This window comes from Colletotrichum paranaense (assembly GCF_030867605.1).
Source record: "Colletotrichum paranaense strain IMI 384185 chromosome Unknown Scaffold_3.1, whole genome shotgun sequence".
In the NCBI taxonomy this organism is placed as follows: domain Eukaryota; kingdom Fungi; phylum Ascomycota; class Sordariomycetes; order Glomerellales; family Glomerellaceae; genus Colletotrichum; species Colletotrichum paranaense.
Genome location: NW_026848961.1, coordinates 3,185,244 through 3,202,804, shown reverse-complemented (window position 1 = coordinate 3,202,804; position 17,561 = coordinate 3,185,244). Strand labels below are relative to the sequence as shown.

The window sequence follows — 17,561 nt, the reverse complement described above, 5'->3', positions numbered from 1 at the left end:
ATTCATCTAGATTTGCGTTTGCACTCGGGTGTTCGTCACCCGTCGAGGCGTGAAACGTATAAGTCAGAAGTTCTACCGAGGAGGATACCAGTCGAATGCTTGTCATGTCACATTTGGTTTTGTGTTTCAAAGATTTCAGTAAACGAGGCACAAATCTTCCAACTGAGAGTCAATTAGGAACATGAAGGCTGCCAACTCAACTTGACCAAATCTCCTTCGTCAGGTTTTTGAAAATGTCCCCTTTATCCGCCGTGTTATCTAGTTTTTCACCGTATATCAAAAGCGTCTATGGGATGATGGTATCTGTATTCGATAACTTTCTAGCTCGTTTGCAGACTACCAAATATGCTACATGTACTAAGTACTTATGAAGGTTACAACGGGAAAATTCTATGACTTACTCATTTCCCTGCTTGGCACAACTAAGATAGAAGTATCTGCTAGCATACTAGCAGCTTTCAGTCATCAGGCAACCAGCTATCATCTCGGGGGTGGTATGTGTGGTAGGTGGTATGACATTCATGTGCGTCTGCAGAAGTGTGTATTTCGCGAGATCTTTCAGAAACATCCGAAACCATCAAAGATGATTGAGTGGGGGACCCTTCAGCTTAGTTTCCTACTCCATGACCACCGGCCCAACAATTAGCACGGTCTAGTAATTCCAGCGCTTGGCTACTGAGTCAGGAGCAACATAGCCAGTACAATCACTGAGTACTGATCTGTGAAGACGAAGGCAAAGTCGAGCTGGTTCCAAAGCCACGGCACACATATCATACTTGGTCTTAAAAACCCAGGAATTGTCTTGCTATTTGTTTCAGCTGCCATGTTACATGATTGTATTCCCCAAGAGTGAAGCTACACTCAGATGACATGACCGAGTAACTGGAGTTGCATAGGCCATCTCTCGTCTAACCAGAGGGTGGTCTACGAAGAGGGCTGCAGAATGATCCTTCTGTAGGTCACGAGAGGGATATCTCTATTGTCCCGAACAGAGAGTATGAGATGCATCGTCTATCCATTCAAGGTCAGCATTGAACTCAAATCCCATTTGTTATCGAAGACTTTGAAATGCCATAACACAGATAAAGACTTGCCTGATTCTTGAGTGGCTCAATCCTCACGACGCTGCTATCCGCAGTCAAGTTCGCGATATCCATGTTCTGACTGACCAAGGGAATAGTGAACCCTTCCAAGTCCCTGCCAGTCGCTTCGCGATAATGGAACCATTCAAAAGACAGGGCATCGGAGTCTGGGTCCCAGCTCTCGGCCGCATCAAAGACCAGGCTTTCACCAAACTGGTACTCAACTTGGAAACTTGACGGCCCACAAGAGCCATTGACAACAGCGACCGGCTGGTGGTTGTTTTCGCCAAATTTCCCGTTGACAGTCCACTGCATCCGGGAAGCAAAATCGTGCTGAAAATCCTCTCTCCATCGCCAAATGGTCGCGTATTTGCTTGAGAACGCCTCCCCATTCGCGCCACGGACATAATCCGCAGTATCGCTGTACAACCTGCGGCCCCCATCTGCTGTAGATGCATCTAGCAACGAGTATCGGCCGCCCCAACCACCCCACTGAGGATTGTCAATATCTCCGAGTCCATTTTGGACGAGGGACAAAAAGGCAGGGGTGTCGCCCTCCATGATGAAGGTCCAGTTGAGGTAGTGCGAACCTAGAGGTCCGATGCGGATATGCTCCTGCAGCCAATCGTTGGAGACAATTTCCGTGTTCGGACCTCCTTTATCAAAGTGGCGATACTCTTCTCCCGAAATGCCAATCCAAGTCGGTTGCGTGTATTCGTTCCAGCCGTGAAGAGAAACAATGTAGAACAACTTGGGGAACCGATCGCGAATCCAAGGCCCGGCATCATCTTGGTCTGAGATTGAGTAGACTCGGAGAGTGTCAACGAATTTGCTGACAGCATCAGCCTCGCGCGTTGACGAAACGTGTTGAAGGGCTTCAGCCAGAACAGCTGCTCCGCCCCAGACTGACACCCATAGCGGATCAGTGTCGCTCGATTTGTCGGCGGCTTGGACTAGGGCTACAGCTGCGCTGCTCAAGTTCTTCTGCTTGAGGAACGCAAGACCATAAACCGCGTGGCCACTGGACACCTTGCCCAAAAGATCCTCGGCCGAGGGATAAGTAGCGTCGGCAGGTACATTGCTGTTGAGGTTATCGACCACCTCGCCATACCCTCGGATGACCTCCTGGATGGTATCGGCATCCGTACGGTTTCGCAGCCAGGTCGAAGTTATCGCTGCAATGCCTTGGATGTCTAACTCGTTTGCGTAGGTAAGGAAACGGACGAGGCTCATCTGGTCGTCTGGTTCATTGCTCATGTCGGTGAGGACAAAGACACGGTGCTTGTGTTCGTATCGAGAGGACTGGCATTGTTTGCTGGCAAAGACCAGAGACGCAAGGATCGAGAAGAGAAAGTAAGCCAGCCAGAATGGCTGCTTCCATGCGGGCGTCATGACGAAGAGACTAGCCGGGTGCGAGAACAAGTTTAGGTCTGAGAATTGCAACAGACTGCTGGTAATTGAGTGCTTGTTTCAATCTAAGGTCTTCGCGTTGAGCGAGTCTTTGTCCTCGAGGCAAGTAAGGTCAAATATAACCTTGGAGTGTATACGATTACCCACTCCAAGGGATACCAATACTCTTTTAGGGCTAAGAAATCGGTTTGTCAACAGTAGAGCTGCTTTATAGGCAACTTGAGCCGATCGAGCATCAGATCGAACACCATCATGACTGCGTTCAGAGGTGATTGCTGCCCACATACGATCTCTTTTGCATAAATCAAGTGGTTCGACTTGACCGATCGAGTAGCCAGCCAGCAAAACCTCTACCTCGCTTTCCAAATACAATGCCCCCGTGGAAATTATGCCCGCAAGTAGCTCAGGGTTACATTACATGACGATCGAGTACAGATCGTGCACCCCGCCAAACGCGGGGTATACACGTATTAAATACCCTAGATCCGCAAAAGAGGCAATGTAGGGTGCTTATGATTTCCTACTTTGGCCAACCAGGGCTTCACTTACGTGATGGCCCAAGACCTTAAGCGGGCTCTCCGGAGCCGAATTCTGCCGTCTGGAATCCTGGTATAACTCTGCGATTGGTGTCTACCCCCATTATACAACCTGGTGTGGGACATCGTGAGCCCCCGCGGAGAAGCTCGGAAGCCGGTCCCCGGAGTCAAGACGACCGGTCATTTGTCAAATTCCACGCCGTTGATTGCTGCATGTGAGGGTTTCTAATGATTGACGATTTCAAGTCCTAACATCGAATTCATGTTCATATCGTAATGCCACGACTTGAAGACAATACCATGATGGTTCGATGAAGTGTCCCCCATGTCAAAACAGTTCAGTTACCCGAGTGTCGTCAAACAATAATTCTGTACTTATGATTACTACGCCCAGAAATTGAGCCATTGGGTAATAGCTTTACTTCCATGCAATAGTCGCTCCAGAGTTGTGAGATTCCCTTGCGAGTTCGATAATCCTGATCGCATCTCGAGACTGCCTCGCCTTGACCTCCAATTCGGCTTTACCGTTGATGGCATCTGCGAGATTCTCATAAATGCCCAGCCACCGGCCCGTTATAGTTGGGACTCGCCCAACATACTTCCTTGTCGCCTCATCAAACTTCTGGTCCTTACGGTACTCCTTGTATGTCGTCAAGGTGCCGTAAACCTCCGCAGACTCTTCGCCGAAGCCAGGCTCCAATGGTTTGCGGCCCTCTGCAATCTGCTCTTCTTGAGGGCATGTGCTTCTTTGTTGGAACTGAGAGAATCGATTAGTCAATCAAACTCTTCTTGTAGACCTTGTTGCAACTTTAGAAGCAGACTTACCTTGAGCCAAGAGCCCTTGGTGCCTCGAATGAAGTGCTTCAACTGTTGCGACATGGGCGTGGTGACTGATGTCTTCACAGTGACAAGGAGGTCTTTCTGAGGCCCTTCGTATTGCAGGATAATTGTGAAAGAGTCCTCAACCTCGCTCTCAATGCCTCTTTGAGCTCTGAAGAAGCCTGTTACGGACTTGGGACGACCGAACAGCGTGACAGCCTGGTCAATACTGTGTGTTCCTAAGAGGATGCGAAGTTGCAGTTAGACAAGGGTGATCAAAGTTGAGCGAAAGATCCAAGAAATGCATACCCAGACCAAGGGCCATGCCATCTCCAGGAGTGTACTCCTTTTTCGTCATTCCAGAGAGCCAAGGAGGCGACTCGAAGTCATAGTGAATTTCTGCCTCTTTGATATCGCCCAACGCATCCTCTTTGATGAGTTTTCTCAACGTCTGGAAATCGCCATCCTGATTTTTTCTAAGCACCTGCGCAGAGACATAATAGGGGCGAAACAATCATGAATGAGAAGGACTTACCCATCTCCGGTTTTGGAAACAGGAGAGAATCAGGCCCTTGCTCTCTGCAAGCTCGATGACATGGTCTGCTTCCTCAGACGATCTCGCAAATGGCTTGTCGGCAATTGCTGTGTGCGAGGGTCAGATTCAACATCATGATGCGGAGAGTCTGGGCTCCGGGTTAGGACATACCATGTTTTCCAGCTCGCAAGGCTTTCTCAGCAAACGAAGCATGAGTGTCCGTATGTGTTGCGACAACGATAAGTTGTGTATCAGGATCAGCGAAGAACTCCTCCTCTGTGCGATAGTGCCTGATATTAGGGAAGTCGACTTTGCAGTGGGAGCCAGGTGTCGCCGAAGACAGGTCTTTGGGAGCCTCTGCTCGTTGAAGGATGGCGATCACTTGGTAGTCATTATTGGCGGTGATGAAGGGCAGGTGGAAGTTCTTGGCGGCGAAGCCATAGCCCACAACACCAACCTTGATGGTGGACATGATGAAGGTGAGAGAAGTCTGTCGCTTAGGTGGAAGTTGCAACGTAATACTGAGCAACGTGAATTCGAACGTAGGGACGAGCTCAAGCTTTCTGCATGGAAATTCTGGCTTCACAGATAATGAGCGTCTGATGACCAAGGTATTTATGTCGTGATCGTGGTGCGGGGCACCGTCGCAATTAAGCCCGGCGATATTGGAGGATGGGCTTGGGGGAATTGGCGCAACGCCAAAGCCGATACTCCGCGGGTATACTCCACAACGGCACTTGCAACTCGAAGTCTCAAACACACCTCTCGACGTTTTCGAAGTCAGATTACTAATTGGGTGTGTCTACGTTTTTGGCGTTGAGCGCGCGATTCTGCTAACTGTGAAGAAGTCAATCTACATATAGGTACTAGCACGGTGCAGCAGACGACGTCGATGTCTCTCTCTGCCAAGCTGTCTGGCAAAGCGATCCACACTGGCAACGTCCAACTGTTAAACTTGCCTAAAGAAGCAGGTCACTGATGTCATGAATGGATAACAACATGGCCATATCCGATGATCAACCGGCATAATACTCGTAACCCGACATCAGTCGACCATATTGCGATGCATGGCGAAGCGAAACCTGTTCGCAGAAGTTGTGGCTTCTTTCGAATAAATGGCTCTTCAAGATAACCATAGTCATTTTCAGTCGTTGATACATTTTTCAGTGGCTTCTGACCATTAAGGAGATTTGTAGGTAAGGTACTGAGTGATTGCTGGCAAAGGCGTCGCCGTCTTATGTTCTCATCGATGGCTCCCCGCCCGTAAATTTCGGCAGATCTACAATTGCGAGGATATCACATTGTCGCTGCTTCATCTAGACATAGGTGCCTGTGGGTTGCTCCTCCTATCCGTAGCGTAAAAGTCGTACGCGGTGGCTGAGTATTTCCACGGACGAGTAGACAGCTTCATGTCAGCATCAGACATCATGACAAGATTGTGACATTGTCACAAATTTGGAAATTCCCCCAGCGGTCTTAAAGGGCTCTGGTACTTGAATTAAGAGGCCTGCGCGCTATCGAATCCAATCTTAGCGATTAACCTAGGGCTCCTTCTAGCGCGCAATATCTATTCAGGGCTACCATCCCCTATTACGGCTGTATCTAGTGCACGCCGACTCAAGGACACATCACGCATCTAAATCTAAGTCTGTACCTGAACAGAGCCCTAGGGCGCCCAGTAATTTACGCGATTGTGTCCTTGACTTTTTGAATCAATATCTTGCCAATTCGAAAGCGAAGTATACTTCGCCCATGAGTCGAACTGGACTGAAAGGGCGTACTAGTAGGGAAAGGCAATCATCATGTACCGTCGACATTCGCAAAGTACGCAGCTGCAAAAGAAATACATTTAAGAGGCACAGACCGCGAGCCTTTGAAGATTACTTATGTCACTGCTGTTCTACCTACTATCAAGAATAAGATCCATTACCAGTAAGTTTGTAGTCTTACTGTCTCTTGTAAGGAGTAGGTGTGTAAGTGGGATCCGCCGGGAAGGAAGAGATAGGAATCTCTGGTCCATCTTCCACAGGGTCAGTGTTTGGATCGCTTGATACGCCCGTGGAGGAAGCCTCCGGTGTTGAAGGCGTAGTGGGGGTCGCAATAATCCCGCAGTTCGTGTCAGGCTCGGCCGGAAGATTGGCGTAAAAGTCCGCGTTGTAAGCTGCGTCAAGAGAGGCTTGAATGTTGGCATCGGTGAATGGACAGCGGGCATGTTCGTAACGGAAGGCATTGAACTGCGACGTGGCCGCCGGCGACAGCTTACTCCAGCTAATCAGCGGCGGGCTGAGTCCGTACTGAGCATTGTTTGCCGAAGGGAAGACGTTGACCTGGCCGTCGTAACCCACGATGGCGTGAGTGTTGGTAGCGCCTGTTCCGCTGTCTCCAGAGGCAAAGATCGTCGACGTGGTAAGGCCTTTGTCGTATGTCTCTGTACCGGTGATATTGCTGATGCCCGCAATATCGTAGTTGCCAGCAGCGGCGTTGCAGGTCTCGGTGTGTAGCCAGACCACTGTAGTGAGGTACCAATGCCTGTGGTTCTCGGTCTTGGTCTGGATCTTGGGAAGATACCACGAGTAGAGAACGGCCGGACGCCCATTCGAGGTTCCAACTCGGGAGTAGATTTGACCCTTGGCAGAGTCCCGACAATCACCTCCACTCTTGCCCGTAGGTTTGAGGCCGCGCCTGGAGAGAGGATCGATGAGAACAAAGCCAACGGAAGACAAGTCGAGTGGACACGTACCCGTGGAGGCCATCTTTATCCACAGCTGCATACGGGAAGCATCCGCTACCATCGTTCAGCCAAGGCTTGAAACGAAGTTCGATGTCGCCTGGGGTGCCATCGGCCGTTTGCTGCTGAAAAGCCGCAATTTGGTCATGGTTCTTCCACTGATTATTCAAGGAAACGTCCTTCTCCCGTGGCGACAGGACTGCGCCAGCCGTCAGCGTGGCAAGTCCAAGCAAAGACGAGAAAAACGAGTGGCGCATAATTAGTGGCTATGATATTAACGAAAGACTAGAGCTGTATGATGTTGGTTCTTTCAAGTCTAGCCTGGGGGGAGAAAGCTAGATCATATAGCCTACTCAACCACCCCCAGCGACGGAGTTGTCGGTTCCTTGATCTTTGCAAACAAGAGAGCGATTTGACATCGGAGAAACCGAACACTGCTTGACAACAGTTGACTCGTTGAGCCTGCAACTGGGCCAGTTAATTAAACATGATAGTTCATATAAATAGAATTTACGGTTAACAACGCAGTTGGGACATGTTCGTCCCGTGTCTTCCATGCCAAGGATCTACAACATCGTGCCAAATATAGTGAACTGGCCTGACTCAGTGCATTCAATGTCCCACTTGCTGAGATCCACGACGACCCAAAGCGCTCTTTCTCTCGCAACCAAATGCAACTGGCAACTGACTGCAAGAGACTGTGGAAAGGGATCTGAATATTGAAGTCGAAGTGATAGCTCACATCAAGCGATTCAGCAAGGGAGTTCCGAGTCGACAACCCACCGTTAGTCTATATGCATAAACAACTCAAGCTCTTCAATTTTCTGTGACCAAGACCTGCCCCACTATGATCTCCTATTCCTCAAGAAACAGGACTGATTAAGGTTTCGGTGTGCCCGACAACTCTTTGTGGCGATCAAGTTCGGAGAATGAGGATATATACCCTATCATTGAACAAGTATCTCCAAGTGGTAGATATCAAGAAACCAGCTCTTCAATTCGACTCTACATACAGCCTGCCATCGCGCAGCCAACACTCATTGGCTTAATTTGTATTACACTCGCTTACCAAAATGCTTTCAAGTCATTTCCCTGCCATTCTTCTGGCACTCGGCTCCATTGTGACCCTAGTATGTTGCCCCAAGACAAAAGATCTCCACTCTCAGCCGGGCCATCATCTTACTAAAATAATCCTGCGCGATAGATCTCTGGCCAACCTGTCCGACCATTCGCTGTAAGTATTCCGGCAAGCCTTTGCTTCAGCACCAATTGACTAATTCCCATGCAGGGAAACCGTGCTTACGCCGTTGACGCCGAAGCTGATGAGACTGGCAACCGATGGGCTTTCTCTGTTTACGCAGACGGATACACTGCTCGGGATGAGGAGGGCAACACCTCGCCTGTCGATACCCTGCTCGTCAACAAGGTGTCCAAGCGCTTGACTGTCATCAAGGCCATGAACGGATTCGACACGACCACGCCCCGCCTCAAGATGCGACAGGTTCTCAAGGAATGCTGGAAGATGACTGGCCTTCAACCCTCGGAGTTGAAGGAGGTCTTGGGCTACCAGATTGAGAACGACGACATGAACAAGGCTTTGGGAGAGTGCCGTACCAAGATTGGCCTGAGACCTACTGCATCCTTCGAGATTTCCAGCAAGGAGACGAACGCAAACCGCAAATGGTGCTGGGAGAGACTCGGAACAACGATCTTCTCTTCGGCGATCAGAGGTTCAATTGCGGACTTTTCTATCAACAAGCAGCTCATTCAGATTAAGGTCGACAATGGTGGAAAGTGGGATCACGTCTACTATGAGTTCTCGTAAATAAGCCAAGGTGTTTTCGAGGGGTCTACTGCATTGGATTCTCGGCGAAGGTGGCAGCTCGAGTGTTGGCCTGCTGGTGTCCATGTATCTGCCGAGGGGAATAATCGAATGTTAATAAACCTGCTATTAGAACACTATATCAAGGTCACAAGTAGTTGCTTTGACTTTCGCAAGCTCGATAAAGCTCTGCTCGTCTGTCCGTGCAGGGAGATAAGTTCTGCCCAATGATGTTGACGCTCAGGCCTATGCCAGCTTAGGGCTGATGCTGGGGTTCTGAGATTACAGTCTCTGTGTTGCTGCTATAGACAGGCAGAAGAGAGACGGTATTCTGGAAACTAACTGGGTTGCCTAAAGACCTGTCAAGGGAGGGGCACTACTTACTTTTGTGTGTCACTATCAAAGCAAACGCTCGGCGCTTCACATCATACGCCCTCGCATCGCTATTGGTACTTCTGATATTGACCGGAAAGTCCTACGATGTCATCTCAGCCCAGCCCAATACTAACACCAATCTTGCAGGAAGGCTTTTGGGATTCCCAAACGTTCACCTAACGTCACCCAAGCAGCAACAAAAAGTAAAATCCTAAAAGCTTTGACATCTGCCTTCTCACCAAAGCCACGATCAAGGGCATCCTCTACCGCATCATAATCCACGAAGCCGAGATTCTCCACTCTATCTCTAGTCAGGGTATTCAGAAGCATGTTGTGAAGCGGTCCGCCTCTAGGCCACTTGATAGGGGCTGTGAACGGATGCTTTTGCCGCTCATACAACTCTTTCAGAATGAATGGTTTAGCTGCCTCTCGAAGGATCCACTTCTCGGTCAACGCCTGTGACGCGACGCCGATACCTTCCCACCAAGGACCTTGGTGTCGCTCAGGGGTTACCTTGTCGGGTGTGTAAGCCATCTTGAGACTTGGCGGTAAGTTGTTGACGTATTCTGTTAGCTTGTGGTCGAGGAACGGCGTTCTGGCCTCCACACTATGAGACATCTCCGTCAAGTCACCGAGACAGCTTAGCAGGATATTCGGTAGCGGGCCCTTACTGTATATGTACTGAGCTGTATGTAGCGGGTGCCACTTCCTCTGCATCTTTTGCAATGTCGCCGGCTTGAAGGATTTCACTATGACATCCTTACAGTCAAGGTCGGCCCATCGCTTGTCCTCCCGCACCCAGGGGGCGAATAAGTCAAGGGTAGGGTGCCATGCCAGGATGCATGGAGGAAGAATGGTATTGTTAACCTTTTGGAGAGCTGCTGTTGCCTCCCAACCGTGCTCAAAAGCGCCAGCCCGAGGAATGAGCATCTTGATATCCCGCTCGGTGGATCTTTGCATGTTTTCTCTGAGCTGCGAGTCGGCAACCAGCGGCGAGTCTGGCATAGAAAGGTCGGGCTCGCGAAGCAAATCTGGAGGGAAGAATGCGTATCCGGCAAAGTGTTCGTCGGCACCCTCCCCGGTTAACACAACTTTGACTCCGTTTGCATTCGGCAAGGTCGAGAGAGCAAACTTTCCGACGCAGTTTAAGTCGAAGTGGTGATGCTCGCAGTGATAAGCGCAGTCGGCAAAGTTCTCTGCCAACTCATTTTCGTCAATCTGCTTCTTTAAAATCTGGACGCCAAGATGCTCTGCTGTTCGCTCGGCAATGTCTACAAACACACGATGAGAGACGTGACATTTACTTGAGCGACCAGAACTTTCTTACCGCTTTCATCAAATCCAGATTCCTTGGGGAATTGAATTGTGAAACAGCTGATCCGGCTTGTCGCGTCTTTGTTGCCAATTTTGATGCCCTCATCTCGTACCAAGTGAGTTACTATCCCGGCAACCAGAGACGAGTCGATACCCCCCGAAAGGTAAATGCCAATCGGAACATCAGCTCTCAAGCGGAGACGAATTGATTCTGTCAGCTCGTCTCGCAGACCCTGGACCATCTCGTCAACGCTCCGGTTTTCTCCCTCCGTCTAAAAAGTTGTTAGCTGGATATCCTTCAGAGGATCGGAGGCGCCAATCACTTTGTCTTTATAATCAGCATCCCAGTACTGGTGTATCTGCATCACGCCGTCTCTCGATATCTCCATCCAGTGCCCCGGGGGCACTTTCTTGACTCCCTTGAATAATGATCTTCCGTCTTGCATCCATCCACCATCCACGATCGCACCGACATCCCACTGCGGCTTCCATCCCAAAGGTCGGAAAGCTTTTGCTTCTGGGGCAACCAAAAGCCTGGTACCACCATCAGTCTGCCGGACAACAGTCCACAGCAATGGCTTGATGCCGAATCGATCTCTCGCCAAGATGACTTTTCCCGCCGTCTCGTCGTAAAGCACGAAAGCGAATTCTCCTCGGAGATGCTCTAGAAACCGAGGTGCGCCGAAAGCCTTGTATAACGCAAGAATCACTTCACTGTCACTGTGTCCCTTGAATACGTAGCCTTTTGCTCTGCAGTCTTCTCGGATGCGATCATGGTCGTAGATCTCGCCATTGACCACTGCATGAACGACGTCATCATCACTGTGGATAGGTTGATTGCCGTCAGGAGTCAAGTCATTGATAGCCAAGCGGCAATGACCCATCACTGCAGTGGTTTTTGGTCAGCTCATGAGTGAGCGTTCATTATGAGCATCAGTACTGACCCACAAAGCCATTCTCACTTGCCCACACCCCTTGTGCGTCTGGGCCCCGATGGCCTATGGCATCGAGGCTTCTTCTCAATTGATCTTTGAGATTCTGTAAATCTCCCCTCTTATCATCCCCATACTTATTGGTAAGTCCACTTAGTCCGCTGGCATATCCATTCAGGGCCCCAGTATGAAAATGGTGGCCCGGAGGAAGTGTGAGACAAGCTGAGATGCCGCACATCTTAACTTTCGCTGTAGATAAGATAGAACGGTAGCTCGTTCTAGATTTGATCCGATGCGATAGTAGGAAAAATAAAGGCTCGCGAGTGTCATCTCACAATTTCAGTAATCATTCCATCTAGGTAGCTTACGAAGTGACGAAAACAGATGCTTTTGGTATGCCTTGAGATTGACGGATATCCGGGGTGAGGCCAATGTTCGTCGGGGCGCCTTATTCGGCATGTCCCACTCGGTACCGGCCGAAAAGGGAATTCCCGGACCCGTCCCTTCGGGGCACTACTTACTTTCGCTGCGACAGCCAACTTTACCTGGCGGTACCTATTGGTGAACTCGGACCTCCTAGAGCACTGATTAAAGCCACAAGATTTGGATCCTGCAGCGAAACATTCACCTGAGAATTGAAGACGAATATCGTAGAAAGGCTGGAAAGTGAGGTGGCAGGTACCTGATCTAATAGAGCCTTTGCTCAGTGTGGGGTACGATGTGCGGCAAATAGACAAAAGACATCTTGATGGCAGCCCGACAACAGTGGAAGTCCTTTGTAAACAGCTATGTTGACTGATAACAGGCCACGACGTGTGAAGCGATTAGTTTACGACGCAATCATGTTGAGTAGACTCTCTAATGGTGACAAAGAATATGCGTTTCGATGTCTAGATTCAGGAAGAAAGTTCTGTGCTTCGCCTCATGGAGTTTTTAATCCCTGCAACAAAGCCTAACATCGGGCCTCATGGCCTTCTTTATACGTCGATGCTCGAATACCAGAGCAGTAGAAAGCCTTGCCCATCTCCTCTCTAAGTCATGAGTTTCGGACTCTTCGAAGAACCCGATGCCAGTGCGGCTTAGGGCCTGAGCACCTCAGTCGTCTGATGGGCCTTTATGTTATACCCAAATCTGCCCTATCCCTGTATCTCTTCTCCGAGTCCCTTATGCTAATACAGGGAGGAGGAAGTAAGGGTGATTACGCAAAAGAGTGATGTGACGGTCGATACTCGGACCAACTGATGGAGGGTAATGTTTTCTCCTCACGACATTCGCGAGACCGACCCAACCACACAATGGCTACATCATGCAGTCTGACCGCAAGGTCAGAGTTTCCAAATCCTTTGCTCTATGTGGTTGGTGTGTTCGCGTAAATCATTGCTAGGGTCAGAAGCACCGGACGAAATAAGTCTCCGTTGATTGAAGCTGCAAGACCTTTATCTAATGGAAGAACCGCTCAGAAATTATGAGGCTCTCAATCACATCCACTAGTATTGTGTGCTAGCCTTTTGATCAATCAAATCAAGGAGGCATTGCTCCGCTCCGTGAAATGGTATTCAGCATCGTCTCCATCCGCAGCTGGATCTGTGGATTTCTGGTTACAACCATACTTGCTCAGTGGGCAGATCCTGGCCTCACTCAGGTTGCGTTAGGCGTAAACAACGCATGCGAAGCTGGCAGTGTACGGCATCCTGAGCTTGACAGCATTCATATCATTCCACTTACTGCGGCTAAACAACTGAACTTCACGTACAATCCACACCCAAGATCTCTGTTTGGCCGGGCGATTTATGGCCTAAACTTTTGCAATACCACAGTCATCTACACCCATCCAGGCTGGAACGATGAGATTCAGGCTACAAATTTTCTTCCGATAGAAAATTGGAACGGGAAATTTCAGGTAAACGGAGGCGGCGGATGGGTCACGGGGGGGATCGAAGTGGGCGGGATTACGATGATGCCTTCTTTGGAGGCAGGATTCGCCGTCAGCACAACTGATGGTGGTCACTCGAGTAAACTTGACGACGCATCGGGTGATGGTATGTCTTGGGCTTTCACCAGTCCCGGAAACATCAATTGGCCACTTTTCCTCGACTTCTCCCATGTCGCCTTACACGACATGGCCATGATTGGAAAAGCCTTGATGGAGGCTTTCTACAGTACCCCTTCAAAGTCCTCGTACTTTTTTGGCGGCTCAACCGGCGGAAGACAGACTTACATGCTAGACCAGCGCTCTCCAAACGATTTCGACGGGATTCTGGGCTTCTGTCCTGCCATAAACTGGGACAAGTTCCAATGGTCTCCTCTGTGGGCTCACATAGTCATGGATGAGAAGGGCGTCTACCCTCGACCTTGCGAGTTCGAAGCCATCACTGCTGCGGCTATGAAAGCATGCGTCGGGCTTGACGGCGTCGAGGATGGGATCATTTCTATGCTCTCTCGGTGCTTCTTCAATGCTAGTACTCTCGTCGGCCATGCTTTTGACTGCGGAGGGAAAGACGCGTTATTCACTCCCGAAGCAGCAGAGGCGGCTAATGCTGCTTGGAATGGGCCACGAAGCGTGACCGGCGAGTTTCAGTGGTATGGATATGGGAGAGATGCGAAAATGTGGCATTTTGGTGCTCTCCATACGTCGTGTGATGGCGAAGGAGAGAAACGCGCGCCGGTCAGGTTGTCCATCGCTGAGGCGTACGCACGATACTTTGTCGCCAAGAACGCCAACCTTGACCTTCAAGCCCTTGGTCACAGTCAGTGGGATGATCTTTTCGTCGCGTCACGGAACGAAGACGAATCAATCACCGGCACTTCCGATCCCGACCAGAGCAGGTTCCGCAAGGCTGGAGGGAAGCTACTCAGCTGGCATGGGATGGCGGACCAGATTATCCCAGTCAACGGTACTGTCGATTACACAGACAAAGTCCTCAAGAAGTATCCCAAAGCCCACGACTACTTTCGCATGTTTCTCGCTCCGGGCGCTGATCATAGTATCTCAAATGGCCTTGCTCCGCGTAACACGCTGTCGGCGCTGGTTGAATGGGTTGAGAAGGGAATTGCACCGGTCACGTTGCGGGTTGAGGGGCTCAATGCTTACGGCAAGCCTATGACGAGAGACATCTGCATGTACCCGCAAGTTCAGCACTACGTTGGTGGCGACCCAGCATGGCCGTCATCATTTGCTTGCGTTTGACAGTGAATTAAGCATTCGATCAAAGGTCAATTATTCGTGGCTGCCAGGGGCACAAGAGCATCAATCTCTCTGTCGCAAAACGGTTGGGGTGAGAAGTACTTCAGCGGGAGATGGCCGAAGCGATCAGACTGTTTCCGAAGATGGAGGCTGAGCAGACTTTGATGAGAGGATGGGAGCAAATCTACACGCGGCGTGCCCATCAAGATTTTTGCGTCTCAATACTTACTAACTTTTACTTGATAAAAACTGATATTGGGACCAACGATCAAAATATGAGATTCCACCACGACGGCCTTTCGCACCGCTAGATTGTTACGCGGCGCCAATGTGAATATGGTTCCTTGAGCAAAAACAACAAGGCATTGATGCCGGTAACTCTTAAGACGAGGAATTATCAAGTTGAAATGATGCTTCACGGAACTATGATACCGCGATATTGACACCGCAGGATATGGCAGACGTTGAAAGCAGTATTCAGCCTCCGAAGCGAAGTTCGGAATCAAAGACTGAGCCAAGTTAATCTCGGGGAATTGTGGCCTCTTTGAATGTAGTGGGGTAAATTAGTCCACTCCGAGTTCACGCCGATGACCCCGCGTTCCGCGACCCTTCTGCCGCATTTCTATCTTATCGGAAGACGCGCCCCCATCTGCAGTCGGCTGACGGAGGCGCAGACGTGTGAGCGAGGTGGGAGCAAAGTGGACCAGACTTTGACGGAATTGCGGCCGATACAAGCTAATTTTCAGATAAAGAATGTTTGTTTGGCATCACGCACACTATCAGTGCCACTTCCGAGCTCCCACTAACTCCGTTTATACTCCGGTAGTTGGGAAACTTTTGGATTTCGTCATGTTCTCCGCCCGAAACACCTCGGCAAAACGGATGGCGTTGCCGCTAATCTATCTACTGACAAACACATCTTGCCCGGCATTTCTTTGAAAGAAATCTGATTTAGATATAAAGGCTTCACAGGGACCTAGTGTCTTTCACTGTATCTCTTCACGTTGGACGTTGAACAGTATCGCCGCACGTTATTTTCAAGATGGCTACCGACTACAAATTCGAGGGATGGGTGGCGGATGACCCCTCTTCGGTGGACGGCAAGATGGTCTGGCGAGAGTACGAGCCGAAAGTCTGGGAGGAGACGGACGTTGATATCAAAATTACTCACTCGGGCATTTGCGGCTCCGACATTCACACTCTGCGTGCTGGCTGGGTATGTCGCACACTCATGCGGCGTCCGCTATTCTGCATGTTCTCCGAGTCTCAATTGGCTAGCGTGCTGACTGTGACGTTTAGGGTGCCACCAGATTTCCTGCCGTCGTCGGCCATGAGATTGTGGGTGTAGCCGTCCGTGTCGGATCTCAGGCAGAAGGCGGCATCAAAGTTGGCGACATCGTCGGCGTAGGCGCACAATCCGACTCGTGCCTTTCGCGCGACGGGCCCTGCGATGCGTGCGAAGTTGGAGAGGAGAACTACTGCACCAAGCGCGTCAACACCTATAACAGCTTGCATCGCAACGGCAGTCAGACACAGGGCGGATATGCGCTGTACCATCGCTGTCCGAGTTATTTCGTGATCAAGATCCCCAAGGGAATTGCTCCCGAGCAAGCTGCTCCCATGCTCTGTGGCGGTGTCACAGTTTTCTCACCCTTGAAGCGCTACAACGTCGGGCCCGGCAAGAGAGTCGGTGTCATTGGCGTCGGTGGCCTCGGCCATTGCGCGGTCTTGTTCGCGAAGGCTCTCGGCGCAGACAAGGTGGTGGCTATCTCGAGAAAGTCTGATAAGAAGCAGGATGCTACGCAGCTTGGTGCAACCGATTTCATCGCCACGGCTGAGGACGAGGACTGGGCCACGAAGAATGCCCGCACCCTCGACGTGATCATTTCGACGGTCGCGTCTCCTAAGGTACGTGGATGACCCTCCCTCCGTGAATAATCTGGCCCTTAGGTAGAAGCTCACACAATGATAGATGCCTCTGGCCCAGTACCTTGGCCTTCTATCACGCGGAGGCACATTTGTTCAAGTTGGTGCTCCCGAGGAGCCGGTGCCACTGAGTGCTTTTGCCCTGATTAGAACCCGAGTGCATTTGACTGGATCAGTCATTGGCAGTCCTGGGGAAATCCGAGAAATGTTTGACCTTGTGGCCGCGAAGGGAGTCAAGGTCTGGGTTGAGACACGCCCAATGAACGAGGCCAACCAGGCAGTTTTGGATATGGTCGACGGTAAACCCAGGTATCGATATGTTCTGACAAACTAAGACTACATTAGACACCATAAATAACATGACCCATCCTTTTATTGACTTGGAGGCTTCGTGCCCTTCGACCTTACTAAGAAGTAGAGCTCCCCTTTAGGCTCAGATCACCTGGTTTTTTGATGCCTGCGGTGGATGGAACTTCCGCAACGAAAATCGATCAGAAATTGGCCCTCAACCCGAACACTCGTCCTGCCTCAGTGGGTGTAGCGTGTTCTCGGTAAACGCTCAAGGGCGGATACTACTCTATTTAAGCAGCATGGATACGGGTAGCATGGGTCAACAGCCTTGGTTTTCGCTGGAAACCTCCATCGCAATTTACTTCAGGGCCCACACCGAAAGCTCACTGTCAGTCTGGAGGACTCGAGACCATACTGATTCGTTGCCATTGTCATCGCATTGAGCAATTCGACACACGTAGACAACGAGGTCCAACTCAAGCGCCCACTGGCATACAATTCGGTTATGACGATGTATTTTCTTCACATCTTACGGCGCAGTGAAGATATCTCTCTCTTGAGTCGAATGCTACCCGTTGTGGAGCAGAACCCCTGTACGGCCGGGGAT

At 50.3% G+C, this 17,561-nt stretch overlaps 7 protein-coding genes across 7 annotated transcripts; 3 read left to right on the top strand and 4 right to left on the bottom strand.

Annotated features, from left to right (window-relative positions):
- Nucleotides 1-1,037: 1,037 nt before the first annotated feature.
- Nucleotides 1,038-2,474, bottom strand: CPAR01_04659 (uncharacterized protein; the record flags this gene model as incomplete). Its single annotated transcript, XM_060488939.1, has 1 exon — nucleotides 1,038-2,474. One exon carries the CDS (start codon nucleotides 2,472-2,474, stop codon nucleotides 1,038-1,040), a length of 1,437 nt encoding a protein of 478 aa, XP_060353145.1.
- A 972-nt stretch (nucleotides 2,475-3,446) lies between these two features.
- CPAR01_04658 (oxidoreductase) lies at nucleotides 3,447-4,854 on the bottom strand (the record flags this gene model as incomplete). The annotated part of the gene is made up of 5 exons (XM_060488938.1): nucleotides 3,447-3,785; nucleotides 3,854-4,086; nucleotides 4,157-4,313; nucleotides 4,383-4,489; nucleotides 4,554-4,854. The coding sequence occupies 5 exons, from the start codon at nucleotides 4,852-4,854 to the stop codon at nucleotides 3,447-3,449; spliced, it is 1,137 nt and encodes a 378-aa protein (XP_060353144.1).
- Nucleotides 4,855-6,328: 1,474 nt separating this feature from the next.
- Nucleotides 6,329-7,367, bottom strand: CPAR01_04657 (necrosis inducing protein; the record flags this gene model as incomplete). The annotated part of the gene is made up of 2 exons (XM_060488937.1): nucleotides 6,329-7,064; nucleotides 7,123-7,367. 2 exons carry the CDS (start codon nucleotides 7,365-7,367, stop codon nucleotides 6,329-6,331), a joined length of 981 nt encoding a protein of 326 aa, XP_060353143.1.
- Nucleotides 7,368-8,183: 816 nt separating this feature from the next.
- On the top strand, nucleotides 8,184-8,935 carry CPAR01_04656 (uncharacterized protein; the record flags this gene model as incomplete). Its single annotated transcript, XM_060488936.1, has 3 exons — nucleotides 8,184-8,240; nucleotides 8,315-8,344; nucleotides 8,399-8,935. The coding sequence occupies 3 exons, from the start codon at nucleotides 8,184-8,186 to the stop codon at nucleotides 8,933-8,935; spliced, it is 624 nt and encodes a 207-aa protein (XP_060353142.1).
- Nucleotides 8,936-9,436: 501 nt separating this feature from the next.
- Nucleotides 9,437-11,505, bottom strand: CPAR01_04655 (asparagine synthase; the record flags this gene model as incomplete). The annotated part of the gene is made up of 3 exons (XM_060488935.1): nucleotides 9,437-10,578; nucleotides 10,635-10,893; nucleotides 10,945-11,505. The coding sequence occupies 3 exons, from the start codon at nucleotides 11,503-11,505 to the stop codon at nucleotides 9,437-9,439; spliced, it is 1,962 nt and encodes a 653-aa protein (XP_060353141.1).
- A 1,597-nt stretch (nucleotides 11,506-13,102) lies between these two features.
- CPAR01_04654 (tannase and feruloyl esterase) lies at nucleotides 13,103-14,740 on the top strand (the record flags this gene model as incomplete). Its single annotated transcript, XM_060488934.1, has 1 exon — nucleotides 13,103-14,740. The coding sequence occupies one exon, from the start codon at nucleotides 13,103-13,105 to the stop codon at nucleotides 14,738-14,740; it is 1,638 nt and encodes a 545-aa protein (XP_060353140.1).
- Nucleotides 14,741-15,779: 1,039 nt separating this feature from the next.
- CPAR01_04653 (zinc-binding dehydrogenase) lies at nucleotides 15,780-16,997 on the top strand (the record flags this gene model as incomplete). The annotated part of the gene is made up of 3 exons (XM_060488933.1): nucleotides 15,780-15,953; nucleotides 16,037-16,645; nucleotides 16,710-16,997. 3 exons carry the CDS (start codon nucleotides 15,780-15,782, stop codon nucleotides 16,995-16,997), a joined length of 1,071 nt encoding a protein of 356 aa, XP_060353139.1.
- Between the last annotated feature and the right edge of the window lie 564 nt (nucleotides 16,998-17,561).